Genomic DNA, 13009 nt, shown 5'->3' on the forward strand with positions numbered 1-13009 from the left:
AAAGTTACCATTTCACCTCCACAGTTAGCTGCAGAATTATCTGAGATAAAGTTGGTGTCCAAGTTTATGTCTTCCCGGGATTCCTTGATTTGAATAAAACGAAATATCCATTCACTTGTTTAAGTTTGAACAGAAACAGGTAAAATGAGATGTTTTGTTCTCCTTAAATGCCTCACTTCTCAACACCTGAGCATCTGGGAAGTTGAACAGTGACCAAAAGTCCTTAGTTTTTTTATTTTTATTTTTTCTCCCACTACTGTAACCTGCAACAGGCAGGTTTTGAAATGAGTAAATCTGATTTACATACCGGTGTGTTTGTGCCAGGCCCCAAAGGAACTGCAGTTACAATTCAGTCAAAGGAGACAAAATAGCAATCACTTAGAGTCCAGCATCTGTTAAAGTCATGTGTGTATTGTAAGTAAAAGTTTATTTATTTCTCCGAGAAAGAAAGAGAGAGAGTGAAAGGGAGAGAGAGAGAGAGAGAGAGAGAGAGAATGGCCACAGCATATGAAGGGAGGTCTTCAGGACTTTCTTATTAGACCATTGGCTTTCTTGCATTCCCTCTATAGAAGCAGCCCCTGGCAACATGACTGTGATGAAGTACAAATAAGTATTCCAGCAGCAATGTGTGTTATCTGCCCATCCACCCTTCCTTCCCTCCTTCTCTTTAGCTTTCTTGTTTTTCCTCTGAGAGGCAAGCTGTTCCAGTTAGCAATCAGTAACTTCATAATTCTGAGATCCCTTCTGGTGGTGAATCTATTGTTTTGAGGCCTATAAGTGTCCTGCTTGCTCCTGGGATCCAATGGCCCTCAGACAACATGATCACCCAGTTGCTATTAGTCCTTCTTGCTCAGATGAGTGGCCTTCCCATTTAGAGGTAACCAGTTTCTTAAGGCAATGCAGGTGGAGACTCACTGGCTTTTCCAGTCATTTCATCATTTCTATGGAGGATGTCTCCCACCCCTAGGAATCCAGTCAAACACATATTTGGTCCATAGTGGGCACCACTGTTGTTTGAAGAGCTGAGACAATGTGGCTAGAAGTTCCAGCTGTAGCTGTTGTGTGCATTTGTTCCTCTAGGCTCTTGGCAACAAGTGGAGATGTATGCCTGGCATGGGCATGGCTGGATGTATTATGGATTGAGATCCCGGTTGCTGTCCCTTTTTAGGAATAAGAAATGGGGGTGTACCTGACCAAGTGTGTGGCAATGGGTGGTTGCGGGCATAAGTGGTCTTGTTAGCACAGCAAACATTTTATAACTACGAGCCAGCTGCCAAGGAGAATTGATTACCAGATGTGGAGACTTGTGCTGAGTTGAGACAGTGCTCAGCCTCTCGAGACTGCCTCAATAGTCATGTTTGTCTCTCCACAAACATTAATGTTCAGTGAAAGAAGCCAGACACAAAAGGTTACATACTGTTTGGCTCCATTTAGACAAAGTTTGAAAATAGGCAAAACCACATTATATTGTTTAGGAATGCATATTTAGGTGGTAAAGCTATAGAGTTACAGCAGAAAGTTATGCTCAGATAGTGGCTACTGGTGGGAAGTTCAGGGGCACTGGTTAGGGAACAGTACAAGGGGGCAATGCTTCACTTCTCAGCTGTATGTAAGTCAGGGTATTTATTTACAGTAATTTATTAATCTCATATTTTTCTTTATGTAATTCTCTCTATGTGTGCTATATTTTACAATAGAAAGGCTAAAAAGTAGTGAAAAAGGAGTTTCTGAAAGTCTCCAAGCCCTTATACTCTTAAGAACTTTCTAAAAATTATTTACAATTAAATCTAAGTTGTCTTCTCTGTTCACAGATCTTTCTTATGTCTAATTTCTTCCTTCTCATTTGTGTTTTTTCCCCTCTTTTTAAATTGTGGTAAAATACACGTAGCATAAAATTTCCCATCTTAACCATTGGGGAATAATCTTTAGTGATTGTTTCCAAATAAATTTGTGGCTTGTAAACTTTTGAGTCTTTGAATGTCTAAAAGTTTATTTTTCATTTTCACTTGAATGAATGGCTGAGTGTGGAGTTCTAAATAATTTTTTCCTTGGAACTTCTTTAGCCTGCATTGTTGTGGATGAGAATTCTAATGCCAATCTAATTTTCATTTCTTTGTGGGACACTTTTGTTTCCCTTACTTTGAGAGCTTTTTAGATTTTTCTCTTTATTGCTGACATTCTAAAATTTTACAATTTGTTTTTTTTTATTTTTTATTTTTTATTCTTATTTCAGCATATTGTGGGGGTACAAAAGTTTAGGTTACGTATATTGCCCTTGCCGCCCCCCCCCCCGAGTCAGAGCTTCAAATGTGTCCATCCCCTAGACAGTGAGCATCGCACTCATTATGTATGTATTCAGTTTTCAGTTATTGATATGGATTTTTTAAAATGAAAAGTGTTTTAGATTTTTTCATTGCAGAACAGGATTCTCATTGGCTCTTTCAATCTGAAGAGTAGTTTGTTTCTTTACCTGCTAAAAATGTTCTTTAATGTCTTACAAAATATGCTTTCTTCTTTTTACTCTTTTTTTTTTTTTGGAATCTTAAAATGATTGTTGGAATTTCTAGATATATCTCATTATCTCTTAACTTCACTTGTACTTTCCTTATTGTTGTTGAAAAGTATTCAGATACTTTTCCTTTTTATGATCCTTTAATTTGGGCTTTTTATTTATTTGAATTGAGTATTTTGAGAACAGTGTAATTGCACTATAAAAGTTGTGGCTGAATTTGTTGAGAAGATAAATGAAATATAAGTAGCTATTTAAACGCAGGCATGAAGTGCGTTTTAACCACTGAGAAATCAAGTAATGATAACTAAATACCACTGGTGGGTTTGTCGATGAGGCATGCCTAGATCAGTTCTTCAGTTCTGCTTTTGTGTCTCTTGTTTTTGATCTTTTGCTTCTTTTGTTTTCTTGATTGTTGTAGAGGCTTTACTGTCTACTTCTATAATTTTCCCTTGGGCAGATAGTCTACTTTGCAATTTTTTCTTTTTCATAGGTCTTTTCTTTTTCTGTTCTGTCTGTTGTCATACTTGCCTTTCCTGTGGCTATATATAGATCATTTGTGTTGATGATGTCCAACACTATTATAACAGTTATTGTAGTTCCACAGCTTTTTTATTATATGCCCTGTGCATCATTGTGGGGAAGAAGGGCATAGTACATTGCCTCAAGAAGACCTTGTTATTTTTGGAAGTAGTAGGTACTGACAGTGATCCACTATTTGTGAGAAACAAACTCCTTCTCCATTATGTTTAGTTTTTTCCATGTTTTTAACCAGCAAACATTTATTGAGTAATGAAGAAATGCCAGGAAATAAAATAGGGACTGGGGTGAAGATGACATTCTTGCTCAAATCTAAATGTTAAAAGTAGCTAAGTGTTAATCTTTCAAAGGTGTCAGCTTCTTGGCAAAGGTTTTGCCATGCTGTTTGCCTTTAGCTTTATATTTTTTTGGATTAATTATATGTAATAGATTTACGTTGTCAGTTGCTACTATATGTGTCTAGTTATTCATTTAACATTTGATAGTAGAAAGTCTTTATAAACATTTTGTAGTCTTATCAATAACTAAAAGACATTTTGTAATTATCAAAAAGCTTTGTATTAGAAAAGGCCTAAGTTTTGTGTTGCTTTTTGAACGTTGTTTCAATGATCATTTGAGGTTTACTGGTAAATAGAAATTAAGGGAAACTTTTCTTTGGAAATGAGAAACAAATATGGATTTTGCAATATTCTCCAGTATTTTCCAGTTATAATGTTATGATTATCAATGTTTAAAATTCACAAATTGAAGAGAAGAAATATATTTTAAGACAATTTTGCCTAATGGTTTCCAAGAAAGCTTTGTTAATAACTGGCATTATTAATAATTGATATATTTTAAGTAGTTAGATATCCTATTTGTGAAAATGAATTCCGAGGGCATTATTTAAAGCAATAATAGAAGATTTAGTTCTTAATATAAAAAGGTTTAAATGAAAATGCAATTGATATAATAAAAATGGAAAAATAAGAAACTTGAGGATATGGCATCTCACAAATCTGTTATTTCTTTCATTATTGTATAGGTTTATTTATATACTCAGTGTAAACACTGTTCTTTTCTTGGCAATGAAGGAAGCCAATAATTTTAAAAATTTGAAGACTGTTTCTTACAGATTGATTTTTTAAATTCATACACATTTCAAAAACTATATTGAATATTCTACAACTTGATCTTTCTAAAAGCCAAAAATAAATAAAATAAAATAAAAAGAATTATTATAATTACCTATAGTTTATACATATTCTCTATACCATTCATAACTTTAGGAATGATAGTACAGCCTATGTAAGCTTTCCTGTAATACAGTTTTCTGTAAGAAAAAGAAGAAAAATTAGAATCTATCAGTTTTTGAGTCATTATTAAATACTAAAGAATGAATTTTCTGTTACTATTTCAGCAATGTGTGTTGTTTTCTACTCTTGAGCAAAAGCAAAACCACCATTACCTTATTTAATAGTGGCCCCGTATAGTTTTGAAGACAATTAGAATAATCCAGTCAAAAATACTGTGGGTTAACTACAATCATAGATAGATGAGAAATATTTCAAACCAAGAAAACTAAGGAGGGGTATGGTAATGTAGGACATATTCAGTTATCCAGGGATCTTTTAAATGAAGTGTTATTTACCACTGTGTACTGTTAAAAAATGTAAATTTCCAAAGGAAAACTAGTCATGTCAATGAATTATTTATGCCATTTTTGTTTGCAGTATTCTGAGGAACATTTCTGGTTCTAGTAGTATGAAAACACTGAGTGGCTGCTGTTATTAACACTGCACAATGAAATTGAGTCTTCCAGAAATCTACCATTTTTTACCTTTTTTTAAAATCATGTGACTAGAAGACATCCTCTGTGGTGCCTTGCATGTCTGTATCTTCTATGAATAAACAATTCCCAAGACAGAGTGTGCCATTCTTAGCAAAACGTCAGTAAAAGTAATTATGGAAAGTCTCAGCCCAATGTAGGATGATTTGATTGTGAATTAAAAATTCACAAATGAAAATGATACTCACATGTCAAAGATAAAAACTATTCTTCTCAAGACTGTATCCATTTCTGTTGTACAAGTGGTATTCTGTTTAGAATCATTAAACAGGGTAAGCACATTCATGAAATATAATGATTAGAGTTGGTTTCCTGTGTACTGTTAAGAGGAAAAAATTTTGGCTTCATACCAATTTTTCACCCTGTAGCAAAGACCGTAAGCATCATAAAGCAATGGCTATGGATATGATGTCTGGCTGTAATATTATAATATCTGTTCATTCTTGGCTGACATCACAGTATTCATAGGCTTTGTTGAGTCTCATAGGTTATAGCTCAATCAAAAAAACAAAAAAGAAAGAAAGAAAAAAGGAAAGAAAAAAAGGTTGAGCTTCAGCAAGTGAGTCTTGGAGCAATATTTTAAAGCCCTGAAAATGGGCTGCTAGTGTCTGCCTGAAGCAGAGTATCAGGTTTTCTATGTTCCCACTCGGCTTGGCTCTTTGGATGAAATTGAGTTTACTCCCCACATAATAGCCAAATACTAGTATCTTGGGCCCTTGGGAAGCGCATTGTCCATGACAGGCAGCCCAACAATCTCAGAGAATGGGCAGGTATCGCTTACACTGGATGTCCATGTGCAGAGCGCAGAGTTTTTCATTGATGGCCCTCACTAGGCACAAAAAGAATGGCTAACATGGCTCTGCATCACAAACTATGATAAAGGTGGTCTGTAGGTCCTTGGATAAGCTCCCCAGAAGTACTGGCAATATTCTCAGGAGTATTTAAGTACTAACTTCATTTTTCTTCGTGTCATGGTTACCACACCTTTTTTCACTGCTTAGTCAGTTCGTTTATCTCCTCTTTGTTTATGACGTATGTTTGATTTGCTTTAAGTAACTGCTGTCTCTTAGGTATTAATTGCAAAAATCTTTACATTAACTATAGATGACCTTTTATTGTCTTTTTTCATGATGATATTTATTTTTCCATTAGCCTACAATTCTGTTTGGATATAAGATCATATAACGTATTTGTTAAATGTTCCTTTATGCAGCTCAAAATTGTTCTGGACTGAGAACCTGTGGACAGTGTTTAGAACAGCCTGGATGTGGCTGGTGCAATGATCCTAGTAATACTGGAAGAGGACACTGTATTGAAGGATCTTCACGGGGACCGATGAAGCTTGTTGGAATGCACAACAACGAAATGGTTCTTGACACCAATCTTTGCCCCAAAGAAAAGAACTATGAGTGGTCCTTTATCCAGTGTCCAGGTAATAAAAATATGATGAAAACAATTTCAGTTTTCTTCAGTTTGCTTGAGTGAACCAAGAATGATTTTTACTTTATTATAATAAAGACTTAGAAAAGAAAAACAATGAAAATGATACTCACATGTCAAAGATAAAAACTGTTCTTCTCAAGACTGTATCCATTTCTGTTGTACAAGTGGTATTCTGTTTAGAATCATTAAATAGGGTAAGCACATTCATGAAATATAATGATTAGAGTTGGTTTCCTGTATACTGTTAAGAGGAAAAAATTTTGGCTTCATACCAATTTTCTACCCTGTAGCTAAGACTGTAGTTTTTTATTGTTTATAAAATTATAATATCTTAGAATTCTCAACTAATTCATAATATCCAGTCAGACTTCATGCTAAGTATGGGAATGTTCTATATGACATCTATGATGGATTCATCTGGCTTCATTTTGAAGCTGCCGTTGGTATTCATTACCATTCAATTTTGAGTATCATTTAATTTTTCAGGGATTTTCTTCATAGGAAGTCTGTACTTCTGAATAAAATCAACCTTCTTGAAAAATTAATTTATTCAAATTTTTTTTTAGTGCCTAGTATGTACCAAGGAGTGTTTTGGGTGCTAGAGACACATGATTAACAAATTAGACTAAAATTACTTCATTCATGGAGCTTATATTCTAATTGAAATTACTAAATTAGTTACACACATATGTGAAGTTAGATGGTGATAAGTGCTATTAAATAAATAAAGGAAGAAAGAGGGATATGGCTGCTTGTTACTTAAAATAAGTAACAATGAACACCTGACATAGATGAGGAAATGAATCATGGAGATATCTGGTAAAGAGTGTTCTAGAAGAAGTAACAGCCTGACACAAGGATTTGGGTAAGATATTAATAGTTTATTTGAGGGGTGATTCTAGGAGGCATAAATGAGGGAATCAAAAGATTTTCAAAGAGAAGAGAGAAAAATCAATAATATGTGCATTATTAAGCTAATTATCATACTGGGAAATCTGGACTCAGACTCACTTGGAACCTATGAAGAACCATGTAGAATGTTCCTTAGAGTTATCCCACTGAGGGACTAGGAGGCTGGGGCATTTATCCACTAACTCTCATTTCCCATTGGTTGAGTGATGCCCTTGGGAGTGTGAATTTCCTTGTGCTTATGATCTGTACTAGCAAGTCTGATCAATAGTTTTCCCTGGCACGAGTGAAAACCCCGAGGCAGAAAAGTAGAGAGATACTGCAGAACATACTTTAGATGAAATGTTGACAATGTGCAGCACGGAAACCAGATGAACAGAGGTAATGTGGCACGGGTGCAACAATACCTGCTACTAAACTGTCAAATATATGAAAAGCAATAAAAAGGAACAAACTATTAATTCATGCAACAACATGCCTGAATCTTAAATGCACTTTGCATAGTGGAAGAGCCAGAACCGAAGGCTAAATGTTGTGTTATTTCATGCACAAGACAATCTGAAATAGACAAAACTATGAGGATGGAAAAAAATCAGTTATTTGCCAAAAGCAGGGGTACAGATTGATTTCAAGGTGGCATCACAATGGAATTTTTGGAGTATGCAACTGTCTATATGGTACTGAGGTAGTTGATATATAACTATGCATTTGTCAAAATCTACACTATGTACTCCAAAGAATGAACTTTACTCTTTTAAAAATTTAAAAACCAGTCAACCAGGATGTTGGGGGAATCCCAGGATGAAATGCAAATTGTAACAAATGAATCTAACTGTATTACAAATGCCATAATCTCACCTAAATAAATAAATAAATAGATTAAAAGAAAAGAAAAAGAAAAAAAGAGGAACCTGACCTAAGTAGTTTTGGAAAACAGTGTTTTGACTGGAATCTCTAAGGCTAAAGAAAAAAAAAATTATACATAAGCAGCATATTCTGGTTGGTAAAATTTTCTGGGTACATTTTCACAATTCTAACAATATTTTATATGTATACTAGATCTGAGCAAATAAGTAAGTAAGTTGTATTTAATGGGAGCCACATTTCCCATTGTCAGAGAAAGAAGTTAAAAATAAACAAGGGGTGAAGGCTACAATGAACGTTGTGGGGCTGAGTAAGAATCTGAGATAATAGCATGAATTTATTTTTATTTTAATACAGTTAGCCCTCCCTTTCCAGGGTTCTACATCTACAGATTCAGCCAAACATGGATTGAAAATACAGTATTCGAGGGATGTGAAACACGTGGATATGGAGGGCCAACTCTTTTGTATCTGGAGGTTCTGCAGATACAAGGACTTCAGGACTTGAGTATCCTTAGATTCTGATAACCATGGGGACTCCTGGAACCAATCCCCTGTGGATACAGAGTAATGACTGTAGATATACACAGAAGTAAATACAGGTACATGTATACATGGGTTAATATACACACATGTTATATTTCCTACCTCTGCCAAGGAGGCCTAGAAGCCATGGCATCCCAATAGCAATGAACACATCTGATACACAGATCTTGGTTTCTAAATACTATTCTCCAATGAAAGGAACTCAGTGTCTCTGGAGAAATGACGGACTTCTAGGAAGGCCAGGGACTGAAGCGTTTTGTAGTGCCAGAAAATAAGAAGTGTTTAAAGAAAAAAAGAAAGAGAGAGAGAGAGAAAGAGAAGGATGGAGTGGTTCCAAAGAGACATAGAGCCAAACTGAAAGCACTCTCAATGAATCAAATCTAGGTAACAAAATAAATAATGATTGTATTGATTATAACCCAAAGAAGCAAGACACATCTGCTTCTATACTGATTAAATGATTAAGTAAATAATAAATGGGTGAGAATGTGTGAATCTTCCTTATCGAAAAATTCCAAATAAGAAATGTAAAGGGAATATGGGGAAAAAATCATCATTAGAACAGTACAGTAATAATTCTTTTAAGGATGCTAAAACTAGTGGGTGAATTTTTAAGGAGAAACGGGACATTTGCATAGCTTAAAAGTATCTTCTTCAAAAACATTCGTTACTGTGGTTGTTTTAACATATGTCTACAAATTCTTTTTTTCATTTCTTTCCTGAATTTAGTCAATTCTCTTTTCATTTCTTCCTTTTTTGTTTCCATTTCTAGTCTTAAGATTTAAATTTCTGATTTAAGGTGGTTTTTTAAGCACCCAAATGCTGGTTTAATTAGATTTCATTATCTTTGGAAAGCTGTTTTGCAATCTTCTACTTCATGATTGTATTTTCCAGGGGAATTTTTATTAATTAAGGTGTGTTGAATCTGGTTATCTGTTTTTATTGATACATAATATTTGTACATATTTATGGGGTACATGTGATTTTTTTTATATTAATAGAATGTGTAATGATCAAGTCAGGTATTTGGGTATCCATCACCTTTAGTATTTATTATTTCTATATGTTGGAAGCATTTCAAGTCCCCTCTTCCACCTATTTTGAAATATACAATACATTGTTTTTAACTAAAGTCACTCTACTCTGCTATCGAACATTAGATTAAGTCTTTAATCCATCTTGTGTTGGTGTCAGGCTGAGTGTACCCATCTTCAAGTCCCCAGTGGTTGCACAGATACTAGTGGGGGTGGACTGGAAGGGGTGCTCCCCATGCACCTGGGTGGCATGTTCAGACCCTGCAGGGGTGGTTCCTGGGTGGCCTGACCTCAGTCCCCTGGGTGATGCACAGAGGTGCAGACTCTAATAGGCAGGGCTTTGTGATCCAAGGCAGTGAGTTCAGAGAGCCTCTCCTTAGGGTATGTGCAAATGTGTAGTGGCTCTGCTGCTGGGAGGGCAGGGTTGGTGTCAGTGAGAGTGGCCCCAGGTGGGCAGGCAGCTTTCAGGTGCTGTGGAGTGTGCACTTTGGCCCTTGGCAGCAAGCAGCAGCCCTAGGCAGGCAGCTCTCAGACTCTGGCTAGCTTGTGCTTCTGTTTCTGGTTGCAGCGGTGGCTGCAGTGGTGTGTTGGAAAAGCCAAACCTCAGGGTGAATGCTGCAGCACAAAGGCCTTGCTGCTGGCGTGGGTGTGTTTTCTGTCCACAGCCCCAGTCAGGTAGCTCTTAGGCTTTAGGGAAAGCACACGCTTTGTCTTCTGAAGGCAGCCCTGGCTGCAGCAGTATGTGGGAAGAGTCTGTCCTCAGGGCTAGAGAACAGAGACCATGCTGCTATTTGGGGCTGGGATGCTATCAGCAGCCCCAGGCAGCCGGCTCTCAGGATTTGGGGAGCACATGCTTTGGCGCTCAGCCACCATAGTGGCCACAGCAGTATGTGGGAAGAGCCTGTCCTTAGGGTGTGTGCTACAGAACAGAAACCTTGCTGCTGGTGGAGGCATTGTTGCTATAAGAAGCCCTAGGCAGGCAGCTCTCAGGCTCTGAGGAGCACACACTTTGGTTCCTTCTGTCCCAAAGGCAGCATCCTCCTGTCTTGCACTTCAGTACTGTGTGGCCTACAGTGCTACGGACCCTTTTACACTGTTGGGTCCAGCCACTGTTGTGCTGCTGCAGCTCTCTGGGAGTTTGTGGAAGGATATCAGTGGGGGCTCCTGAGATGTGGAGATGCTAGAGTGTTGTGGCTAAGGGCAGGATGCAGTCTGGCAGAGGTTGGGCTCTCAAAATGTTGTACTAGGGCAGCTTACACATACTCTGGAAGTGTGTGTCTGACCTGGTGTGAGCTCCTTCTCTGGAGCAAGTTGCCTTCATGGGGTATCTAGGCAGTTGTCTATGCTGGGCCCACATGGGTTGAGGGGCTCTCCTGTGGCTAGGATTGCTGGAGTCCTTGGTGGGAATGTGCACTGCTCTAGATTTCTCACTTACCCTGCCTCACTCTGGGGAGCCTCTCCAGGCTCCCAGCTGATCCTGGCCAAGCTGACTGCCTCACTTCCCTCTCCCTTCTTACCTTAGGTGTTTCCTGCCACTTCCACTTCTTTGCTGAATTCCAGCATTCTTTTTTTATATGTTCTATTCCAGGAGTGATTATTTGTAATTTTAATTCTTCTTGGTTTTTTTTTTTTTCTATATGGATAATGTAAATTTCAAATGAACACATCTACCTAGCTGCAGACTTTAAGTTCTCACCAGTGACTTTTTTCTTTCATATACATACCCAGTTGACTTAAAGTTATTTTGTGCTTTTTGTGGGTCTTGTGATGTGTTTTAGTATCTTTTCACAGATGGGGGCTAAAGTTGAGGCTTCACTTTGTGAACATGGTTACATTTGTTTCCCTTCCTTGAGGATGCCAGCAATAACTTCTTGCCCTGCTGGATTTTGGAACCTATGCCGTCTAGCTTTTGACTGTCCCATATGTAGAGAAATTTTGTCGCTAGCTCAAACTTCGCTTTACCTTTCTTGTTTTGAATCTTTGCTTCATTTCTAGCATCTGATAGAATCCTTTTCTTTTAAAGTTGGCTATGTATTGAAAAATGTTTTTGGATAATTTTTGCCTTGAATTTCTGTGTATTTATGTTTTAAATTTATTAAAAATGTCAAGAAGATATTTTAAATGTTACACATCTGTTAGGGAGCACGTATTTTTCAAAAGTATGTACTTTATTTGCATGTCAGATGCTGAATTTGTCATTATGCTTTATTTTGATTTTTTCTGTTTGTGTTTTCATAAATGAAGAGACATTTGGGCTGGTTTTAAAATTTAGACGAAATCGAATGGATGGCTTCTCTTTAGTTTTATTCATATCCACAGCAATGGTGATGTTTAGAACCTTTCAAGTAACAATGTGTCTTGGAAGAACTATTACATGCAAGCTTACATTACTTATTGATCCAACAGTCTGATGGTAATAGGGAATAAAACGTAATCATAGGCTTACTAGTGTATCTTTTTCTTGTCTGCGTTTGCTACAGTCATTATGCCTGGGTCACCCTTTCTGTGACATGCTTTCTCCTTTGCCATTGCTGCCATACTGTGGCAGTGACTGGCAATGACCAGTCTTTTATTTTGTTGGATATTTTCCCTGGAGGTAAGTCTAAATTATACCATCTTTCTGTATATCCACTACATTGGTCTTCCTTGCATCACCCTTTCTAGTTGCTGTGTGGAGGTGTACCAGTGATGTACTTGACTGCCCCATGGCCAAATCTTATTGTTAGATTTTTTCTAATTTAGGATGGGAGGGTTCAGTGGTGTTTTGTCAGGGGTCTTCTTTTAATTTCAAGTGGTATTGTAGGTTACTCCTTTCTAGTTTTGTTTATGTAGCTGTCACCACATCTAAATGACAATTGTTGCCGTCAGATTTCCTTATTACTTCAGTGTTAATCTGTAAAGAAGATGTTTGATACAAGCGCTAAATTTAATTATGTTATTCAGATAGTAAAGCATTTTTTTCTGATGATTCTTCCATGTGGCCAGAAATTTCATAAATTACTTATAGTAACCCATTTCTTATTTTAAATCTTTAGGTAATTCTTTATAGTAGTGGGCACAGAATAAATTTTATTTTTATCTGAGTGAATTCATTAATGGTGTCACATAGTAAATTTTCTATGACACTATAACTTAACATTTTAAGCATAATGTTAAAAATTAAGGGTCTTATTATCAAAGTTAATTATTGTTTCTTATTATAAAAGTAATATGAATTTATTTTAAAATATTGATGATGTAGAAAAATCTTAACTAGACTAAGATACCCATCATTAACTTTTCCATGCAGATATTTATACATTTAATGTAAAACTATAATCATTCTTTTCTTAATTGG

General features: G+C 36.5%; 1 protein-coding gene across 1 annotated transcript in view; it reads left to right on the forward strand.

Annotated features, from left to right (window-relative positions):
* ATRNL1 (attractin like 1) overlaps positions 1-13009 on the forward strand; it is a 563691-nt gene that overhangs the window by 154487 nt on the left and 396195 nt on the right. Inside the window, exon 18 of the mRNA XM_069459886.1 lies at positions 6091-6309. Coding sequence (XP_069315987.1) covers positions 6091-6309 — 219 coding nt within the window. The remainder of the gene's footprint in view (positions 1-6090; positions 6310-13009) is intronic.

Source organism: Eulemur rufifrons, chromosome 28 (assembly GCF_041146395.1).
Source record: "Eulemur rufifrons isolate Redbay chromosome 28, OSU_ERuf_1, whole genome shotgun sequence".
Classification (NCBI taxonomy): Eukaryota; Metazoa; Chordata; class Mammalia; order Primates; family Lemuridae; genus Eulemur; species Eulemur rufifrons.